General features: G+C 33.7%; 1 protein-coding gene across 1 annotated transcript; it reads left to right on the top strand.

Moving 5' to 3' along the window:
* Nucleotides 1-25: 25 nt before the first annotated feature.
* On the top strand, nucleotides 26-23,648 carry Reps (RALBP1 associated Eps domain containing). Its single transcript, XM_022084013.2, has 14 exons — nucleotides 26-418; nucleotides 2,056-2,224; nucleotides 2,826-2,914; nucleotides 3,464-3,668; nucleotides 4,798-5,035; nucleotides 5,480-5,720; nucleotides 7,226-7,318; nucleotides 7,411-7,651; nucleotides 8,864-8,957; nucleotides 9,888-10,027; nucleotides 12,285-12,346; nucleotides 13,642-13,816; nucleotides 15,489-15,579; nucleotides 16,048-23,648. Exons 1-14 carry the CDS (start codon nucleotides 269-271, stop codon nucleotides 16,202-16,204), a joined length of 2,145 nt encoding a protein of 714 aa, XP_021939705.1. The 5' UTR covers nucleotides 26-268; the 3' UTR covers nucleotides 16,205-23,648.

The following is a 23,648-nucleotide window of genomic DNA, read 5'->3' as shown; positions in this document are numbered from 1 at the left end:
CTGACTGTATTATCATCAGTGATGTTGGCTCTGCTCTCGGAGAACTCACGCGTTAATAATAAATATGGCGACGTCGTGGTGTTAGGTTGTTCTGTATCAATGACATTAAAGTAAAGAGATACCGGTGTTGAGGAACGACGGTGAAATGTACATATTTAACAGATAGTATGAAACACTGTTGAAGTTTGTGGACATGTAGTTTTAGTTCCGTGCATTGCCTTCTAATTATATACAGTATATTAGGCCATAACTAAATCAGTTGGCAAGAATGGAAGAGGTACAACTTACTGAAACTGAACAGCGGTATTTCGATGATTTATTCGTATGCTGTGACTCCGATAACACAGGGAAGATTCCGATTTACAAAGCCTCAGAATTATTTCGGTCTGCAAATCTCCCACTCGATGTTTTAAAACAGGTATCTATCTACTCACAGACATCACAAGGATATGTATGAAGAAATAGATGAGAAGTATCTTATCTAGAAGTATTAAGCCTGTAAAGCATAGTGATTATTATATGTATCACCTAATTTAATATTCAGTACCTTGCATTGACTACATTGTATTTATGTGTATTGTATATTTGTTAGAATAAATGGCAGATATTTTCCTAAACTGCATTCCATAAGTGCTATTTGTTAGGGAGGTGCATTGTATTTTCTTTGAGGTAGGAACTGAATATTTAAATATTATATAATGAGCTTCATTCTTTAAAGACCTTTGTGCATATTGAATTGTGTTTATAGTCAAATAAACTGATAGCCATATGCTTAAGTGTGCTCATTTTCATTGTCTTATGAAATTAATAAATTTATTATTTCATTTTATATTTTTCACTGTGAAACTGTGTTCCCTTTTATGAGTTTTTCTTCTGCTGGGGGTTAGGAAATTAAACTGATATGAAACATTTTTATTCTGTTGTATTATTTTTAGAACATCTTCATTATTTAAACTATTCCAAACTTTTTTCACATCATCTCATTTCTTCATTACAGACTTTGATTTTGTTGATGCAATATACATCATTTATGCACATCATAATTAATTTTGTATATATTTACAGTATAGTAACTGTGTTAAGTATATTAACAGTGATTTATAATAAGGCTATCAAGTTTTATTTTGTGGTGTTTTTGGCTGCATGTTTCAACTTAATTGGTCAGTATCAGGCCATTGTTATATAAGTTGTGATCAAGCTATAAGCTGTAAAAGTATTTCTTGCATGTAATCCACTGAGGTACATATAACATATTAACATCATAATTTGTCATTATTTAAAATATAAAATTATCTCTTGCATGTTATATAACCACTTAAACACCTCAATTATTTTGGCTAAACCTGTTATGATTTCATTACAAACATTTCTTAGCAATTAAGTAAACAATTTTTTACATATTGCAATATAGATCAGTGATTACATTGTAGGATTTTTAAAATGACAGAGGGTCTTATTTGATACACTATTACAAGCAATTATTTTCTTGATTAATGTTCTGATGGCTTTTATAACTCACAGTCTTGTTGGTTGACTAGACTTTATACTGTTTATAATTGATCTTTTCTCACTGTCTGTGTACACATGGATGATGGTGCTCATGAAGTGAGATTTCATGTTTTAATGGCAGCAACTATGAAGACAGTTTTTTGCAATATTTTACCATGTATTCTTGTAGATATTTATCATTGTTTCAAAGGTGTCGTCTTAATCATAAGGACTGCGTCACCACTGAAATGTCAGTGGTACAATATCCCATAAGACTGTCATCTTTTGTGCTCATGAAGATCATGATGATGGTAGTTCATAATACACATTTTGGATATTTCAGAGCAGAAATTTCCAAAATATATCTAGGCAGTCTGCAAACAGGACACTAATTAAATAATTAAAGTAATGCAGTCTAATTAGCAAATTGGTATTGGTGATTAATTAAATTAATGATTTATACTAATGTTCACAGCTGGTATTTTTCACTAACCTTATGAAGCTGCAAGCCATCTCATGTCACGTGATTGGTTGACTGGAAGTTTCTGTACTTTTTTCTGTTCCCAGATAACTGAACTTTGTGGTGGAGGCAGAGTGAGTCACTTGGGGCGTCGTCAGTTTTATTCAGCTCTGAAACTTATAGCAGCTTTTCAAGCAGGGCTTCCTTTACATCCAGAGCTTTTCCATTCATCACTTGATGTCCCTTTACCTCGTTTTACTTGGACCACATCTGTAGGTAAGAAAAGCCTGTGGAATGAATTTGTGCTCTAGTTTAAGTACAGTATGAAGAGAGAAATGTATTCCTGTAAGAGAAAGTGTTCCTCACATGTGTTTGAAGTACCTGATTAAACAGATATGCACATAAGTAATGTGTCTGATTTTTATTCAGAATGCCCCCAGTTTGAATCTTGGGTGGGAAATCAGCTTTCATTAGTAGGAGTTGAAGTTTTCATGATGGTAAGTACAAAGATGGCTGTCTTCTGGATTGTCAGATACTCATTGTGATGAGTTGTTACCTTGATGATGATGGCAGCAAGGATCTCTGAAATGTTGGTAAATTTATACCAGACTGCATGGTGCTACAACCCAGAAGACAGCCATCTTCAGCTATCATTACTTACTTATGGTTTTTTTCCATTGTTTCCAGTTAAATACAGAGTTGTACCTTGCACATAGGTCATGGCTGCCTGCTTTAAATCCTACCCACTTTTCATGATTGTGTTCCTGTAATTTCTGTATAACTACATTTGTATCAGTATAATTAAATATCCTTGGAACTAATAATATGGAGTCTGTTTTGTTAATGATGCCATGGTAATTCCATTTTGTGCTTGCAGGTAAATGGGATCCTCAGAACATAAGTCGACAGCTAGGCAGCCCAGATCTCATCCAGCTAAGTGACACAGACAGGACACCAACTCCACAGGTTTGAATCAATTTGATCTTAGTGTTGGTCTTCTGAGTAGCAACACTGTATGCTCTTGTAGGTATCAGTGAAACATAGTGTCTCCATCTTCAGGGCTGATTAAAAACATTGATATTACTACACATAAGACCAACATCTATATCTTCACTGCTGTGATAACGTCAAATGTCAAATCATTCATTCCTTATTTTTAATTTGAATTTTTTGTAATAACATCACTGCAACAGCCTTATATGGTGAAATCTATAATAAATCAGCCTTTACTTACAGGAAAATTCACTAAAATATATGGCTTGAAAGGAAGCACAAAAGGTGAGCAGAACCCTCTGGAAAAATAGTTATTTGCAAGACCAAAACATAGATTAGAGAATACATTAAAGCTGATTGAGCGAAGGTGATTGTGAGGGTAGGATGGAACAGACTCAGAATTATGTTCAGCAGTCTTTTTTTTTTGGGGGGGGGTGGCGGCATTGAACCTTGAATTTCTTCCAGGGAGTAAAGATTAAAATACTTACACTTTAGTTAATTCTCATTTTAACTTGCATGTAGCGTGATCCAGTGGGGAGTGTTCCAAGCAGTGAAGGAGGGGTACAGGTCCTTACAGAGTCCCCCTACCCCAATGGACAATCATGCTCACCAGGCTGTCGACCTGAGCCTAAAGGGATGTCACCTGAAGCTTCTAGCACAGCGAGTGACTCACCTACACCAACCAACAGTGTCCATGAGAGGAACTGGACGCATTGGCATGGGTTGGGTAAGTTTTATTTCATAATCAGTTCTTTAAATGGTTAATCAATCTGTTGTTGTTTAAAAAAAGTTTGACTAAGCAGACTGACAAAATTCATCTTATTTATATGTAAGATAAAGATAGACAACTTGGCACTAGGTGAAGGTAAGTGGTCAGTTTCAGACATTTATTCCCAGGGAAAGAGCACCTAATACCCGTTGAACAGGAGGCATGGTGGGCTCTGCAACTAATCCAAACAAGGCAGTGAAAAACAAATCCTAGCTTGAAGCCTCAGTCATTCAGGCTGTAGCCAGCCAGTTTAGTGACTGAGCTCTCCCAGGTTATATTGTGTATGTCTGTAATTAATTTCCATCACTTTATTTACTTCTCTTCATGCATTCTGTGCAGAAAGAACATGTAGTGGGAAGGCCAGACTTGCTGTCACTTCACATGTTAATCTTTGAAAGTGTGGAATGGATTTTTATGATATTTTATATTGGTGGAACCTACACTAAATGTTATTCAGTTTGTATAATAAAAATATAAACATCTTTTACATTAGGTTTAAATAATATTTTATTGATTTTCTCAACAGTGAATATGAAATTCATTTGCTGTGTGTAGGTGTTATTGTGAACTCAACAAATGGGAACTGTTCAAAGCTTTTTATATTAAAGTTTTGCATCAGTTGAGATCATATCATCTCTACCATTAAAAATTCTTAAATCATTCCTTTACCCCTCTCCCACATTTTACTTTGGTTTTTCCTTTGCTATTTCAGTTTCAGCTTAATTGAATAGTCTTTCATTTTCACTTTCTTGAAGGGTTTCTTTGCTGTATTGTGCATTGGCTATTAAGATCCTGCCGAATGTTGCGATGTGGTAGTTGGCACGTCTACTACAGAAGATCATAGAATTCCTACTTGTCCTGAAGGGTGGCTGTTCTGACAGGTTTTACGTAGTTATTGTGTTTCAGCAGGCGAATTCCGAGATATTACATTGTGCGTGATTTAACTGATTTTTCATCATAATTATCCTCACATTTGATTCTGCACAACCCATGCAATTTCTGAAACAGTGCTAAATAATCCATGCATTTCTTAGCATTGATCATTGCAGATTACATTTTCATACTTTCCATAACTATTATATTTTAGTGTGTGAGGAGCAGCGACAGTTGTTGGGTACCGAGGAGGAGTCATCAGATCGCCACAGTAGTGAAGAGGACGTTGAAGGGGATGGAGAAGTATGGAACATTACTGAAGAGCAAAGAGATTACTATACAGCCCAATTTCGATCTCTTCAACCGGACCCAACTGGACTTATAGCTGGGCCTGCAGCTCGACTTTTTTTTGAGAAATCACGCTTGCCAGTACAGGAACTTCGCAAAATATGGCAAGATATTGAACTTCTGTACATTATCTTCTTTACTGAACCATTGTACTTTATGTATGTGTGCAATATTTGTTCATGTAATCAACTCACTTTTTCTACAGACACAAGAATAACTTTCACAAAAAGACAAAATATAGTACCACAAGCAGACATAATATTGTACTGTGCTCAACTCATTGCAGAAGAAAATACTGTTAGTTTATAACCAGCAGTTGACCAAACATGATTCAGCAGTTTTGGTAATCGTGCTCATTGTTGGTGCATTATTCAGTGTATTAGTTAAATACAAAGTTGAAGATTGAATCTTCAGGGTCTTAGGTAACATAACAACAGACTTCTGTTATTGAAGTCTGTTGTAAGTCATCAGAATTGAATCTACTTCTGTGGTGTACTAACTGTTACAGTAATTATGTACTAATTTGGGTAATAAATGTTTCTTTGCAGGCAACTTGCAGATGTAACCAAAGACGGAGCTTTGTCTCTAGACGAGTTCAATACAGCAATGCATCTGGTAGTGTTGCGAAGAAATAACATTGACCTACCAGACACTCTTCCTCCTTCCCTGGTTCCTCCTCATCAAGATCAGGTAAATGTTGCACCAGCAGAGCCACCCAGCATAGATGAGAGCCCTCCAAGTCTTGCCTCTCCGGCTGGAGAGCCTTCGTCTCCACCTAGGAGCAAGGAGGTATGGAAGTACGGAGTATTGATTCTGTAGTATTGAATTTCTTTACAGGTTCTTCTTGCATTATAGCTGCTTTGTTCTTTCAAATCTTTTAATTCAGTTTCAATCCTTTTCATCTTATTTAAGTCCTTTTTGCAGTAATTTATCTTTATTATGTTACACTGATTTCTCCAAAAATTTGTAATTTGTTTCCCTTTTTATTTGTAGAACATTTAGTTATTTATGGTTTATTTAATGATGCTGCACATAGCTCAGACTTTGTAGTGCTAGAACTTGCATATACTTCATTCCAATGAACTTTTTGCACTTAAGGACTTTATTAACTTATATTTCTACTTTATTAACATTAAATTACGTGGAAAGTAGAATTGCATTGGTATGTTCATACTTCATGCAGCGTCCATATGCTTAATGTGGTTATGTATTTATAGTAATCAAAGGGTTAAACAACCTAAGAGTCTAACCAACCTGTTATTGAATGTTGACTGGCTTTATACTTTAGGCTGATGTATGTTGTTTGGTTGGGAGACCAACCCCCTACTTTCAATTTTTTTTAACAAAATGGGAACTTATCAGTAATGATCCTGTTTTTAATGCATTTGTCAGTTTGAAAATGTTTCGTACTAAGAAATTCTACTTCTTATTAATAATTTTTTACTGAATTAAGTGGTTACAAATATCCAATAATAAAAGCCCCTCCCCCTTTCTTTCTTACAACTTGTACATTTTTTGTGGACATCTTATATGTTTGCCATGTTATGTATATGTTAGCTGGGTTCTCAACCTTTTCTGGATCGTGACACATGACCCTCTTGCATAATTACATATTTGAAACCATCCCACAGTAATTCATTTGTCTGAATAAATATAAATTAAGAAGTGATGCTTATGGTGACTCATTTTGAGTACTTGCTATAAAATTTCCACTCTTTAGCTATGATGTTGCATTAGGAATTTTGAAAAAGAAAGTGGTTTATAACTCAGATGGAAGCAGGCTTTTCTGGACACATGTTTTTGTGAACTTTCTTTGCTATTTTAGTGTGTCACTTGTGAGATATGAAGGGAATTAATACAGGTATCATTCATTATGTGATGATTTTTTAAAAATGTGTAGCTTTGTGTAAGGTTTTTATTAGAAATTGGTGGATTAATGATATGTTTATAGATGGTAATAGCATGAAATAAATATTTTCTTTTGGTTTGATGGCAGTCATAATTGGACAAGGGAAATACAGAGTGATAACAGGATTTAAAATTCAAAATGAACAAGAATAATAAACATTAAAATTCTTCTCACATAAAATTGTAAATAAAGGTTATTACCATTGATTTTCTGAATTCTTATTATGCCAAGTGATTAGATTTAAAAATGTTGATGTGGTAAGTAGTATATTATATTTACTTATACATGATGTTCCTGAAGTGAGAATTTTAGTTATATTCTAATTTCTTCTGTATCAGAATTTTTAGTAATAATAGTCACTTATTTCTTTAATACATTGTTTCAGTGGACCAAATTTGTAGACTCCCCAACTAGTTCAGTGTCTTCACCAGGCCCTAAGCCAGTTAACTTTGATTTCCATAAATCAGCAGTAGAACAGGTAGGTTGATAATTTCTTATTTTGATACTTCTGGTATCTATAAAGCACATTGGTTCCCAGGTATCATTAAGAATTACTGTATTTGTTGTTAGGATCCAAAAATCTTGCATCCTGTGCCATTGCGCCTGACTCCAGAATCTCAAGGCCTTCCTCCTGCAGAAGACGAACCATGCAGATCACCACGCAAATTAACAGAACCTCAGCAAATACCATATGAGCAGCTGGGTGGTGAAGGCGGTAGTCCAAAAAAAGGCACAGCAACATTGGAAAACAATGTAACGTCGTCATCGGAAATTAGACCAATTCAGCGACCGCAACCAAAGAAACCAGCAGGTGAGTAGTTAATAAGTTCTTATGTGAGATTTTGGGGTTCTCATGGCATTGAATTTGCCAATGTTGGCCTTTTGAGTGGTAAAGCTATGTGGATGTTTAAGGAGATCTCTTTACATTGTTTTTAAATTTGTTTTCTTCTTATAGAAAACAATATATTTATTTACACATTATTAATGCATAGTGCTCACATACTTTTAACTAATGTAATTAACATAAAGAAAATTTGAGGCTGCAGCCTGAAGCATGTCTGTAGTTTACATTTTGGCCCAAGTGTAATTTAAAGTTGCGCAGGCCTATTATAGGATGAAATTTATGGCTGTATATTTACAAGTTTAGATTTTCCCATTGTTGTTGACGATTCACCAGTAAGTTTTGAAATTGCTTACAGATTTCTTTGAAAATACGACATTCTTATGGAATTATTCCATGTATTGTTCTTTAATGTCATTAACATTGTTTTATAAAATACAGATTATAACTCATTTACTATTTATCATAATTATTTGGTGTCATCATTTAACATTCTGTCTGTACCAAATCGTTTTTATGTGTACTTGTTAAGTCCTGCCTGCACTTCATTGCATGACACAGTAGGCATTTAATAGTTTTTGATAAATACGTCTATACGGAAGGGTCATTCGGCAATAACAGCGTTACAAAGATGTGTAAGATCCATTCCAACAATGTATAAATATGGACCGACAATGGTCAGCTTTTTGACGTAAATACATCTATACGGATTTATACGTATTTAAGTCAGATTCTCCGGAACAATGAATGTTTTAAATTTTAAGGAAAAAAGGTTTTCATACTATTGTGTACTTGTTGGGTATATAAGTTGGTGCAGCTTAGTGTGCATATATGCTACACTGAGCTTCTAGGACTGGTATCCTACCAAAATGTTACAGAGATTATTTTGAAACAATGCATAGATTGAAATAGCAATGTAATGTTCTATATATTATACAAACAGTAAAATGTTTGGCAACACAGTGGACTATGTTTAAGCCCCACCAGTTGCAAATCAGAACAAATTTAATTTGAACATTAGTGGAGTGATTATGGGTTACATTTTAAAATTCTCGTCTGTGTATGCCATTTGTCTGAAAGAAATGTGAAAGGTACAGAAAATCATTTTGTTAAATTTGTATGAAGTTGTATCCCAGTTGTATGTAGATTTCCTGTGATAATTTTAATATGATTTTGTTGAAGCGCCGGGTCCTGGGGCCATACCACCTCCACCTCAGCCTACAACTCTGTCCACACCTGATGAGGTATCAGGAGCAACAACTACACTCTCAGCAGCGTGAGTGAAGTTTAATATTACATCACCACATGTTAAATTATACAAGATAATGAGATTCATTCATTACTTGTAATGGCAGGCTAGATTGAAAGTGTTTAGGAGACCTTGCATTCTTTATGTTCAGGTTAAGGTGACTGACTGGCAGCAAATCTGTTTTCTCACATTTCTGGTACATTATCATGGCAGTGTATACTTATGATTTTGTGATTGGTATGTCTATAGATATACGTTGCTGAGTCTGAGACAATAATTTATCTCATCAGGATAAAAATAATCACCTTATACTAATATGTTGGTTTCCACTTGAAGTATGGGGAGAAAGAGTCTTCTAGGTGTTGCACGTTGTTGAAAAGATAGAAAACATTCCAGCATTTTTGAAGATGTACTGCTTGTCCCTTCAGGGTTAGAGACACAATTAAACACCCCAAAAACAATGCAGCTTTGTGGCAAACCAATCTGCAACCACATGGTGTAATTTTCAAAAGATTGAGTTCTAACAAACAACCATGAAATTTATAATGTGTTGAAAACAGAATGTCTTATAGCAGGCCGCAGAGTGTTGAGCTTTGTCTTGTGAACTTGGTAACTGAGACTTTTCATAGTATTCCTGTGTTCAGTTTTTATTAATTTTACTTTCTTTTCCAGAAAGTACTTCATTTACCTCATTTCAATTAATAATTTACTTTCCTTTTGAAAATGGCATTGACGATGTTTCATTTTTGTCTTCTTAGAGTCTCAATTTTTCTTTATTTGGTATCAGAATAGTGATGGCGTAAATATTCCATGAATGAAATGTTCAAGATAATTGTAGCTTCATCAGAGGTGTTTAGGGGTAAGAGACACATTTATATGCTGGAAATATGAAGTAAATTATGCTATTTACACTACATAGTTTAAACAACACATTATAACGTATATTTTTTTGCCCAGAGGTCAGTCTGGTCCAACAAGTCTCCCTGTGACTGCTGTAGCAACACAAATGGTCCCCAAGAAGGAACCCCCACCCCCTCCCCCACCACGACCGTACCGAACGCATACAAGAAGTTCATCTTTGGATCTCAATCGATTAGGTAGATATGTCTGCTTTTCCACGTTACAGAAATATTTTGAAGAGCTTGTGTTTGCATAAAAAAATTTTATGTACACACTGTATTAAAATTATTATATATGTTTCAGAGCATGATATATTTTAGAAAAGGGTGATATACATGTTAATATAATTCAATTCAATTCATTTATTAAAGTGCTTAACAACAGCCAAAAAGGCCAATAACAGCCAAGCACTAACAATACAAACATTACAATACAAAAACAAACAAACAATAAACTAAATATATAAATGTACAGTGTTAATTTATTACAAAATAATAATAAGTAAATGAAGTAAATATACCTAAGTAATATAATTCAATTAAAAATACTAAATAAAACAAAACAGAAAAAACCTATAAAATTAATACCACAAAATAAAATACAGTCAGCACAGGAAATGATTAAACAAAAAAAATGATGATTATTGTTTAAAAAGCTGACTAACATCAGTAAGCAAAATACGATCTTTGTTAAAGATGTCAATGCTCCTACAGACTGCATTGGCAGCAGAAACACATCTGGCAAAGGGACTGGCCTTGAAATTACGTTGTACAGTAAAGGTAGAGTAGTCTCTGATAGACCTAGTAGGTTTGCAGAGACTAACTGTATCAAAAACAGATGAGCAAATAATTTTGTCTTTAAAAACATTAATGAGGAAATAGCATCCAAAAGCCTCCTCCTTAAATGTAACAGTAAGAAGTTTAATCTAACTAATATATCATCATAATTATAGGCACAAACGCCATTAAAGAATCTAGTGTAACATAGAGCTACAAATTTCCTTTGAATCCTTTCCAATTTAAAGGTATCAGTATTAGTAATAGAGTTCCAAACAACGGATGCATACTCAATTTTGGAATGAACTAAAGTACTGTACAAGACCAATAGGCTATCAACAGTGGAGAAGGAAGAAGTAATATACCGAATCAAGCCAAGCATTTTTAAGCTTTGCGAATATATATAGTTAATGTGCTGATGAAAATAAAGCTTACAGTCCAATAGAACACCGAGATCTTTAACACAATAAGAACGTGCCACCAGATTGTTACACAATTTGTAATTAAAGTAAATACTGTTTGTCTTTCGGGTGAACGATATAACAGTCGTTTTACTTAAATTAAGTTGCATCCCATTCACGAGACACCAATTTTGCACTGAATAAATATCGTCCTGTAACAGTTTACAGTCATCAACATCGCTAATACTCCGATATATCTTTAAGTCATCAGCAAATAAAAGGCACTGTGAGTTATGTATGGAGTCGCAAATATCATTAATAAATATATTAAAAAGTAAGGGGCCTAGGGTGGAACCCTGAGGCACTCCACACTTAACACGATAAGGATACGAAAGAGTTCCACATACACGAACAAAGGATTGTCTGTCAAAAAAATAACTATGGAACCAATCAACATAACTGGGTGATAGTCCAAAGTTTCTAAGTTTACCAAGAAGAATATAATGAGGAACTAAGTCAAAAGCTTTAGTAAGATCAAAGTAAACAGAATCAGTTTGTCCTTGAGTAGACACTGTAGGTAAAACGGAATTAAGGTAAGTAACCAAATTGGTTGCTGTGGAATTAAATTTACGAAAACCATGCTGTGTGGGACTTAATCTGTACTTAAAAATTTTTTTGCAATTGATCATAAACAATAAATTCAAATATTTTATAAATGTTATTAAGAATAGAAATGGGTCTATAATTACTAACAGTGGAACTGTTTCCTTTTTTAAACACGGGAACAACAGCAGTTTGTTTCCACAGGGACGGAAAGGTGGCACTATTTAGACTTAAATTAAAAATATAGGTTAATAAAGGAGTAAAAATATCAGAACAACCCTTAATTACTAACGAAGGAATTCCATCTAACCCCACACACTTTGAAGGTCTGAGGCGCTTGATCTCCTTGCTAACTTCAGTATGAGAAATGGGAGCGATGGGCAAAACATCTGAAGTAACAGTATCCGTAAGACTAACAGACCGGAAAGAAGTGTTAAAAATTGATTCAAAATGGGTAGCAAATTCATCAGCAATGTGTTTGGGGTCATTCTTAATATGGTTGGTTTTCCCTCCTAAGAAAGTTAAATGTGAATTAACCAGTTCATTTAATATGCCCACTGTTGAGTAGTACATAGTATCATAAGATAGCAACTGGCCTTGTCTTGGTTTTCTTTTTTGTGAATGTTTTTAACATATTCTAATACATTATGCTTGATGCTCTAATTCTCACCTAGGAAAATCTGGAAGTCTGCTTGGAGCTCCGCCAGTTGTTCCACCTAGAATCTCTCCTAGCAATGTGAGTTATATTGTGTGGTATTTATATTGTAATCAAGTTAATTATTCTGTATTTCCTCTCCATCAGAGTATCTGGTATGTGTATTGCTTTAACTTACTAATCATACCAAGCATTTGCTTGGTTTATAATCCAAGTGTTCTTATACAGTTATGTATATTTCATATTTCTGTTGTAGTGATACATCCATTTATGTGTCACTGGTGCATGAAATGGTACCCAATTGAAAGTTTAAATAAAAGTTTTAATGTTCATATAATGGTAAGTATATATTTGTGAACACAAAAAACAATTTATGGAGATTTATCCTTTATGGATTACATGCTCAATAGGACCACCATTCTGTAGTGATGACACATATCCTTCCTAATTTCATCACACATTTGAACAATCAAAGTCTTGAGTTACATTATTGAGGCTTGGCCACTGATAAGCTGCTTATCATGGATGTGGATAGAAATATTCCATAACTTATAAAATAAATTTGTTATTTGTATTGCCAATATACTCATCCTGTTCTTTTTGTTGTGAATTGTAGTTTAACTCTTGAAGCTGGTACACTGTCTGTGCTGACAGCTTGCCAAAATACAAACTTTCAGAACCTTTTATAAAAAATATGTTTCTTGACATGTCTGGCTCACTATCTCTTCAAGTTTTCAACATAGAAGACTGTAATTTTTATATGCCATGTAGCACAGTGGCAATGTTGTGGATCTACAGTGAAATATATCTACATTTCTGTGTACAAATGTTACAAATTATATAAATGTGTAAAAAAAATTGTAGTATGATATAGAACTAACTTCTCTGCAATATCGTTTGTTTGGCTGAGTGTAGTGAAGTATATGCATAGTTTTTCTTATTGTTGAGTGAATACTGGATAGTGCATTGATGTATGCTGCAACTGCATTTATTTCCAGTTCTTTCTATTTTACTGTCTTAATTAGTTTAGTGCCTAGTAATTGATGTTATAACAGCATTTTAATGAAATCCATTAACCTGCCTCCTAAGTTCAGAGATAACAGAGCTAAAATGGTTTGCCATCAAGCACTTTTTTAAATTGTTACATTAACAAGTTGGAAACTGAAATTTTAGATTTTCGTGAGAGTGAAGTTTGTATTTTTATGTGAGTTATTTTGAGTAGTCTTGTAGGTGTTTACCAGCATTTTGGAGGACCTATTTTATATGCACTGAAGATGGATGCAATAATTTTCCCATAGCAGTCGTAATGACATGTAAGACTACATGTTATAAAAACCAAAAGACTGCAGTCTAGGCTGGAAACTGCTTTGTTTCAGACCTCACCAAAAAAGCTGATCGGACAGTATAGTGAGGGTGATGTGCTGTCATTAGTGGGAGATCGTACAGGCTTTGCGGACTTTGCTCAATTTGTCCATGAAGAGGAAAGTTGTGTGGATGGTGGCCAACCCAGAAGACATGGTGCCTTTGAGGTTTACAGGAAACCTGTATCTAGTAAGAGAACTTTATGTAATATATGTTCTTCAGAACCAAAATGGCAAATGTGAAATGGGAATACCACTAGCACCATTTGGTGTCAAGTCTTGAGGTTTTGTATTGTGATGTATTTTCAGAAATATTCTGTGTTTATTAAGGTAGTATTTTGATAAAGTAGCAACTTAACAGCTATGTAAAATATTTTAATTCTGGGGAATCATAGTAACTTTACAAATTGTTAAATGTTAATGTCCTTCTACAAATGTATGGAAAATTTGTAGGCTATGTTTGTTTACTACATTGGTGATTGAAATTATGTGCAGTGCCACAGGTTTTAGTCAGTCTTATTATTGTGTGCTTTATCTCCTGAACAGCTGTGGTTAAAAATGTTAATTGATAATACTTAAAAATCCTTTGAAGCTTTAGTTCGGTAATCATGTTAATTCAGAATGCTTGGGACCAAAAAGTGTGAACTTGAATCAAATAGTTTGGCTTCTTTTGTAGCTTTATTTCCATTGATGCGTGTAATTGGAAATAATTTTTTTATCATCCAGTCTTTTTTGTGGGTATTACCTGCCAAATTACTGTACAGTAGGGCTCCGCTTTTCGGCGCTCCGCTTTATGGCGATCCGCTAATACGGCGCTCAACAGCTGAGTCAGAGAAGTGTGTCCGGCGCCATTTTCTCGTCGCTGATTGAGTCTGTTTACAGCTTTTGTGCGCTCCGCGTCTCTCTGTATTTCTGGCAATTTTTCAGTTATTACAAACTGTATATTTATATAATATTTTTGTGATACTACAGTGTAATTACAATGGCGTCTAAGGGTAGTAGCGATAAAAAGAGGAGTCGTAAGCCTCTTACTTTAAATACCAAGTTAGAGATGATTAAACTTCGTGAACAAGGCATGTCTATGGCTTCCGAACCATCACCAAAACGAATAGGATTCGTTGAAGAGTCACATGATGAAGATGCGCCATCTCCTTCATCCTTCCTACTATAAGCATATCAATTTTCAAATTTATATTCACCAATCACTATAATCTGAGGACAATGTGTGTATTACTGATATTCATTTAACTTTAATATCATTTTCTTAGGCCTAGCGCTATTGTGCACTTACTATATGATAGTGTAACATCTTATTAGGCTTTGATATGCATTTGCAAGTGAAATAAGGCAAAGATCCGCTTTTCGGCGATTTTCGCTTTACGGCGGGGGTCTGGTCCCTAACCCGCCGTATAAGCGGTGCCCTACTGTAATTGAAGTTAATATCATTGTCATTGTAACAGACTAGTAATAAATACCGATTATGAGGTAAAATTGGGTAAATACTTTAGTACAGACATTTGCTACACATTATTGAAGTCACAAATACTATGCATGTATATTGAGAACTGTTGTTTTAAGCTTTTCTGTGATTTTACCATTGTATTTTAATTTTGTACAAAAACCATTTTAGGTGCCCAGAGGCCAGAAAATCTTATAATTCCTTAAATTGAGATAATGACGTTCGCATGCTGTGTAGTAGCTAGATCCTAAGTGAAATGTTGGAAACTCTTTCAACTCACATTAGTTTTCTTGCAGATATAAGTTTGTCTCACGAGGGCTACAGTATCTTAATATACACAATTATATTTTGTAAGTGAAAGTGTGTTCAGTACAGTAACAGTTCGTGTTTTTCATTGTATTAGCCGCTGGTGTGCCAGATGTCAATGTAGGAATGCAGGATCTGGATAGCCCCACAGAAGAATTACAGCAGCATAGACATCGCTGTGAAGGAAGGTAAGGAAAGAATGTCATGTTTTTAAGTAACTTAAAATCGAAGATTCTTTTACATTAAATATTTCAATTGAAACAAATAGCAAATACAGAACAGTACTGAAATTACAATTTCTTGGCCTACTTTTCATTCTTAACAGATGCAGACTTGTGCTATCAGGAAGGAGTGCATGTTTTGTGAGTTTTAAATTATTGCTAATTCAGCATTCATTTTATTAACATTTCACTGTATCTGTTCTCATTTTAAATTTATATGCTTAGATACCAAGATCAGAAAGTTATCCTCAATTTTGCTCTGTTGACAGCCACAAGAGGGTTTACAATTATATCTTGGATGCTGGAAGAGTCGGTGGATAGTGAGTGTCAGAGCTGATCTGACATTGGTTTCACTTGTTGGAAGAGATGTCTTAAGAAATATTTCTCTCATTGTACAGTACCTATACAAAGGATTATTTTTTATCCACCTTACAGGTATAGTGAACAGAATTCATTACATCGTCTGCAAGAACAGAACTCTCTCCTCATCAGAGTCTGTCAAGAGCTTAACCAAGAGCTAGCTGATGTTCAAGAAGAGAGAGCCTCATTAGAACTTCAGCTGGAACAGTTTATTGCCCAGGTGGCAGAATAATTGAACTGCACAAAGCAAAGCTGAGGCTACTCTGCAAATATAAATTTGATCAAGAAGCTGAACTCAGAAAAGGCATTGTAGCAATACCTTCCTGTCATGACTGGTCCAGTAGTCAAAACTAATTTAGTCACGTCATGAACCTGCTGTGGAATTTCATTCACTGATTAGAATGTCTTCTGTGTAGCAGAGAATTACATCTTGTCCATCAAAGTAAGCAAGAACCAGATGTGTAATATTCTCTTCCAGTTGTATTTCCAAAGATTGAACAACTGTTATGGAAGCAGTTTGTCCTCCCTTTCTTAGTTGGCTGGTTTCTTACAAGTCACCTTTATATGAACTGGGGAGATTTCTATATTTTCAAAATTGAATTATTTTGCTATATTTTAAATTAGTTATAGCATATTAACATCTACATCAGTGGTCTCTTACGTGTAGTTCAGAATTACACATCATGTGATTGATAAAAGCAGAGTTAGTTAAAAATTAGAAATAAATAGACTTGCATTTGTATGTGTAGTTAAAAGTTCTTATTGAAGTAGTGACTTTAATAACAAAGTACTGAACCTAACAGTGGAGAGAGACTTTGCGTCATTTAAGGAATGTACAACTTATTATGTTATAGAAATCGAACTGCCTCTGCTTATTGGAAAATCTGTCACAGTGAATATTCAGACATCATTATGTAGACTTTTTTTTTTATTACTGTACAGAAAGCAATATTTTTATTGTTGCATGTCCATGTCTTGAGAGTACAAGATGTTTGTAAAAGTTACAATGCACAAGAGTTATATTATTGTCTATTGAAAGTGTTATTATGTGTTTTACTTTTGCTACTTTAGATCTTTCAGTTGAGAACAGAGACCACTAATCTCGGTATAGCTTACAGTAAAAGGTTATGCCATTATTATTATGTTGAAGGTACCCATAGTTGATATACACCACATTTTAATAGTTGGTTATACTCATCTCTAGGTGATTGGTTGTCATTTTGCTGACATGTTTCATAATGGTGATTGTAAGAATCAGACCTGCTAGTCAATGTAATGACAAACAGTCTCTAAAGATGGGGTTAGAGCCAAATTCTAAAATCTGTATATCAAATATTCCTGACAGTGGACAGTGTCCAACTTAATGTTTATGTTGCAGTACATTGTCACAGATCTTTAGAGAATCATTGCAGTAAAGAAATTGGGTGATACCTAGTGAGAAGGGACCGACCAGTAGGAGTACTGGGTCCTCATCTAATGATGTGTAAGTGAACTAGTCATTTGTTGAAAATCAATAATCCATGGACAGTAGGGAGATTTAAATGACTTCTCCATGATTAAACTTAATTGATTCAGATTTATATCATCATAGAAAACAATTTAATGGCTTCTTTTCAATTCATAGTTTAATATTTACACTAGCAGGCACCTCAGTGATATCCAGTACACTTACAGGATCTGTATGTTGTCCTGTAATTAATTCCAGCATTTAACCCTTTGAATCTGAAGCTTATTTAAATAATATATAAGAATTCAGTCTGACTGCAAAGAAAGCACAGCTCTTCATCATTCAGAGATCAACTGATTAATGGTGTTTAAGGAAATCACTGTTTATGCTGAGGATCATATGGACCCATAAATACAAAATGAAGTGTTACTGATTGTTGAAGCAGGTGGGACATGTAGTTACCATTTGGGTTTAAAGGGTAAATTTATGCTTCTGTATGTCTTGTTTATGTTAAAATCACACATTTACATTTCAGAAGTTTGCACACCTTTCCATTTAAAATTAATGAAGTACAAATGTCTTGTAGATGCACCCATGTTTGGTTAGTATTAAATCACACATTTGCATTCTGAGAATTTTGCAGGCCCTTCAATTTCAAAATTGGTTACAAAACATATCCCATAGATGGTCCCTGTGTTTTGTTTATATTAAAATCACACATTTACATTCCAAGAATTATGCAGATCTTTCTCTTTAAAAACTGAAGAAGTACACATGTTCCTTATACACAATAAATTTGCAAATCCTCGAGCATATTTTACAAATACAAATATGGAATTATGCTGAAGTTCACTGTCAGTATTATGATATGACTTGTTTCATGTGCTTACTAGAAGTAGATTTATGAAAAACCTTTCCTCTTTCAAAACAGTCTTTTGCAATGACACCAAGATGAATTTAGTTTGGTGTGAAAGAAGAAAAATTGGTTTATTTTTAATGGTTATCAGTTGTCTGTTACATACACGTTATTTGATGGAAATAATCCTTGTAGGACTTGCAGTTATTTACTGAGAAACCTTTGTTTAATATTTCTGTATTTAAAGTTTTCCTTCATAAAAGGTTTGATTTGTATTTAGCCCCATTCTCTCCAGTTCAGATGTAGTCCTGTTCTACCATAAGAAAAATGTAAAATAGTAATGATACTACATGTAAGAGTATGTTACATATATAAAGGTAGGTAGTCATTACAATTTTTTTTAATTTCAGGAAGTTCTCAAATTCCTCTTTGATAGTAGTTTCAGTTATGCACATTTTTCTGTGTCTATTTTGCAGTTTCACATTTTATGTAGATCTTTGTTGAAATTACCTTCAGGTGTTGGTACACATTGTCATTTTGTGCTTTGATTTCTACCAGTGTCTGTAACAGAAAAGTACATCTTGGAACATACTGTGACTGATCAGGCATAATACAGTATAAAATTTGTATTTTATATTGATATAAATGAATATATTTTGTCATTGTTTTGTTTAGTGTACTCTTCTTATCTTGGGGTGGATTGTCATAAAAAGAAATAAGTTGTACTCATAACTGTCTAGCATAATGTGTTTTTCTGCTGGTTCAGACAATGCTTATGTTACTTTACAGTTACTGTACACATGATCCCTACAAAAATATACATTGTTCTACGGGAAATTGGCCCATATTCACTCACAATAACACACTGACACTATTGCAGCCTTATCAGTTCTCATTGATAACCATTACTTAAGATGGTTTTTGACATCGTTGGAGGTTTATCTATATACAGTAACCACTAGCTAGTATGATGTTTGACACTATTGTGATGTTATTCATAGATGAAGCCAAAAGTTCATTAATTGTACCCTTTTTTCACTCTTTAATACTGCTTGGAGGTAGTCATGTACAAAGTACTCTGGCAACTCAGTGTAATGTAGGTCCATCTTGGAGTCCACGATTTGATAACTGATATGGTAATTTTAAAGGGACCGCAGTGTAGTCTCACCTTAATATAAACCTCATGGTACCCAAAGTATAATGTGACAATTGTGTTGACAACACCCAAGCCACTTTCATATCTGGTGTTTGGTATAAATTGTAAATGGTGATGGCTTATTTGGTTGATGAACCATTGTGTCATTTTTTTGTCCCTCTGTTTCTGTTTGTATCTTCCTGTACACTATTGCAGTAGGTTTGAATACATTGTCGGTATACTAGTTTTCTGAAGTTTCAGCGTTGTCTTGGAGAACCAAGAATGCTAATGAGGGATTACATGATTATATTTCACTTGCCTTTTTGCAATCACTGAACTAGTGTGACATTATTGTTCAGCAAACTGTTATTTATAATGTAATTACTGTCTGAGATGACTTTTATGCTCTCTGTTACATACTTTAATTTATTTTAATTAATGTTTCACTTTTTGAATGTTTTGATCAGTCACAATTACACACAAAGATTAGTACCTTTTGATAAAACTTACCTTCTTCATCATGTGAATGCTGACTTAACTGGCTGGTCACTGACAATAGGCAGTGTCACAGCAGTGGAACTGTGCAGGTACTGTTGAATCACACAGCAATTAGTATGAATTTTATGCCCGTTACATAATATAATTTACTGTGAGGTGGATGTGTAATTGAATGTTCAGTGGAATCAGTAGTAAAAAAATGCAATATGTTTCACACATGATTCAGACATAAAAATAAAATATCTTGAAATGAAATTAGTTATAATTTGCAAAATCACCAGTGACTTATATTTTATTCATTCATAATTATAGTCTATATATTCTAGTGCAATGCATATGAAGCAGGTCAACGGTCACTGGATTCTGAGAAAATACAAATACCCCATATCTCATTTTGAAACTATCTTTTATGAGAGACATTGGTCTTGAGAAAACTAATTCAGTTCAATAAAAATTATATATCCAACAACTATTAGCGTTGAGCAGTACTATATTATAGACCAAATGCGGTTTGGTCTATAATATAGTACTGCTCAGTGCTAATAGTCGTTGGATATATACATTTTATTGAGTCGCTACACGGTATAAAAGGATTTAAGATCATTCACTTCATTTAGTGTTTTCCATAGCATGCACTAGCTTGTATGTTTATCATTTGATTTGTACATTATTGTTTTTTAACTTTATTATTATTGTGACATAAGCATTTAATATCTAATGTTGCTGTCTGGACTCAGTTCACTGGCATCTTGCTATGACATTCTGCAGAAATATAGTTAATGAAATCTAAGTTGATTCTCTGTTTGGTTATGACCCAGTCTAGGGTAATCCTAATATAGGTTAGGCAACATAGTTTATATTGTGGTTCTGATTTTTTTATGACCTGTTCCTTCATTTGACTAGTCACAGACATATTTGGAGTTCTTGATAGTAAAACTGATAATTTTACAAATCCCTTCATGACAAGAGACCACATTTTTACAAAGGAAGTCTTGAGTCCCTTTGCTATAAAGTTTGCCACTATAAATTTAGAGAGTCATATAATTTTTATATAAATATCTTCCATATAAACCTACTCCAAAAGTGTGGATCCCTATATGTAGTTCTCTTAGATCTACTACCCACTTACCAATAGTCTGTTCATACATTTAGACAAAAGATGAAAATACACTCATTACTATTGTCTATTTACTCACTTGTGGTGGGTAGACAAGCATATTCCTGGAATCCTGTATATAATTATTAGTACTTTGTTTAGAAAGTTTATAGAACTCATTATAAGGGTCTCTATTTTTTCTGATGAACCAAATACCAAAGTTGAAAATTAAAAACATAAGAGTCTATTCCTACATGGAAGTTTATTTCCTTACTCTTCTAGTATGATAGTTCTGTCATGGAGATGGCAAACGTAAACATAATTCTTCTCTCTTGGATGCTATGTATTTGTTCCTTTCAAAGTTGCATCCTTTCATGTACATACATTTATGACATAGGTACAGTCTCATTGAAAATGTAAACCATAGTTAATTGAGTCAGCCTCCTAGATTGTCCATGGCATTCATCACTAGCAGGTGGCTGTTCAACTTACAAAGTCTTTCATTTTCAGCATGATTGATCCTTATATGCATAGTATACATTCAAGTATCTTATATTTATTGAATATGAATAATGCAGTTGCGAGAAATCCATATTCTCGTCTACTTTAAGTTCTGATTGTGCATATACTGTCATCTTGAATGGGCCATATGTCTTGCCCATACGTTATGAGTGTCCTCAAAATCATTAGACTCATGATCATAATAATTCACCATTTCCATTTGATTTATCCCAATTCTCATAGTGTGTTATGAATATATTTGCTAAGCTCCAGTCTATTAATGATTATTATTAGAATACATGTATATCATGGAAGATATGTTATTTCATAATGTATTACACTATGCTACTCACAAGTTTGAAACAGTGTTGAATGTGATAAATAGGGAGAATCAGACCTAGCAAGAAAGTAATCATAATTTCCTGCCCTTTGCCTTTTTCACTACTGTTACATTTAGAGAAATAAGCTTATTTTTGCTTAATAATTTAAGATATGTTGTGATTTGATTATTCAAAAATAGTATTTGAAAAAATATTCCCTTCTTCATATCTTCATTAGATAATATTGGAGACGTCTTGCCACAGACACATTTGCTCCTAGGTTGCATTTTGTCAAAAATTGTAATTCTATGAGTAATGGTATAAAGCCTAGATTTTGCCAAGATTACCAGTCAAAAAATTTATGGAAAAATTGTTGCTGGAAAAGGAAATCCTATGTTAAGTGATACATCGCATTGAGCCCTATTTCCACTCTGAATCTAAATGAATATTTTTGTAGATATCTGGATTAAGTTCAAGAGCCATTCCAGACAAATACATGTGATTAAAATGATCTATCAATCTGATAACTGTTAATGTTCATTTTATATATTTGTTGGTAGTGATAACATTTTTATTGGATGTTATGGACTAAATATAAGGTAAGTCTGAATTACAGTTGTATAGCAAACTGTCCTGTTATTTCATAGTACTGATGTTAACTTTCTGACTGCCATACCTTGGAAATCCTAGTCTAGCTTGGATTGCAACAAGTTATCTAATTCAGACGTATCAATTGGTGCACCCCACCCCCTTTTGTCTGGCATTGTTTATGTATCCACTAATAGATTCCATAATCTGTATCTTTAAACAAACAGAAGGAGTGGTCTGTGTGGTTCTGGTAGTCAGTGTTAGTATGTTTAAATACTCAGTAGTCAGAAAGTTAAAATAGGCATGAAGCTTGGAGTGAACTGTGGATTTGCAAATCTATAATGTAATATAAAAGTGCATGATTATTTTGTGTGATAATATTAAAATATCTTGTGTTAACTGCAGCAGGAAGTTTGCTAATTGAAGCATGTTCATGACAAACCGCGCTGTTAAGTGAGGTGTGTGCAGTGTGTCTATGTAAATATGGGACATAGGATTTTGCTCATGTTTATTCTTTCAATATATACTTCACAGTGCCCTAAGTTGTATTTATATTTGCATTGTTAAGTATCTCATATTGATCACACTTTTATGAAACGGAAAGATATATGTACAAATGCTATATGAAATGCAGATGACTTCTGCCATATTATAAAGCTTTTTGTCTGCTGGCCAGGAAATAGCTTCAGATAATTAGTCACTGCTTAGCTATGTAGGTGTATTTCATAGAAGCCAATTATACTAGACAAGTATTAAAGAATTTATATTGTAAAACAATTATATAATTGATATTTTGTTTGCTCAGGAGATATCTACAATTAATATTTTCTCTTAACAATACTTTTTTTGTGCATATGTACATATTGATTGGTTTAAATATTATTTTTCAATCTGTATAGTGTTAAAATAGTTTAGTTCATTTTATTTTAATATATATGACAATGAAATATTTTAATATTTTCTTCTTGATTTATACACACTGTAAACATATGTAAATGTTTCACCGTTTCAGGGTATAAATGCTGATAATACCATAAACGTTTAATGAATTATACAAATTATCAACACCAGATTCACTGGTAATACTTGTCTAGCTATGTATCTCATTCTCAAATCAAAAGTTGGTTTGTGCTGGAAGCAAGAATTAAGTTAAATTTTACTTGCTCATGATGCATATGGAGTTGTATAAAGATATCAATAAGTCACATGTACATAAAATAAACAACTGACAAATA

Source organism: Zootermopsis nevadensis, unplaced genomic scaffold (genome assembly GCF_977971745.1).
Source record: "Zootermopsis nevadensis isolate Lab colony 2312 unplaced genomic scaffold, Znev_1.0 Znev_ptg000030l, whole genome shotgun sequence".
Classification (NCBI taxonomy): domain Eukaryota; kingdom Metazoa; phylum Arthropoda; class Insecta; order Blattodea; family Termopsidae; genus Zootermopsis; species Zootermopsis nevadensis.
The sequence above is the reverse complement of the archived record's forward strand: the minus strand, read 5'-3'. Positions and strand labels throughout refer to the sequence as shown.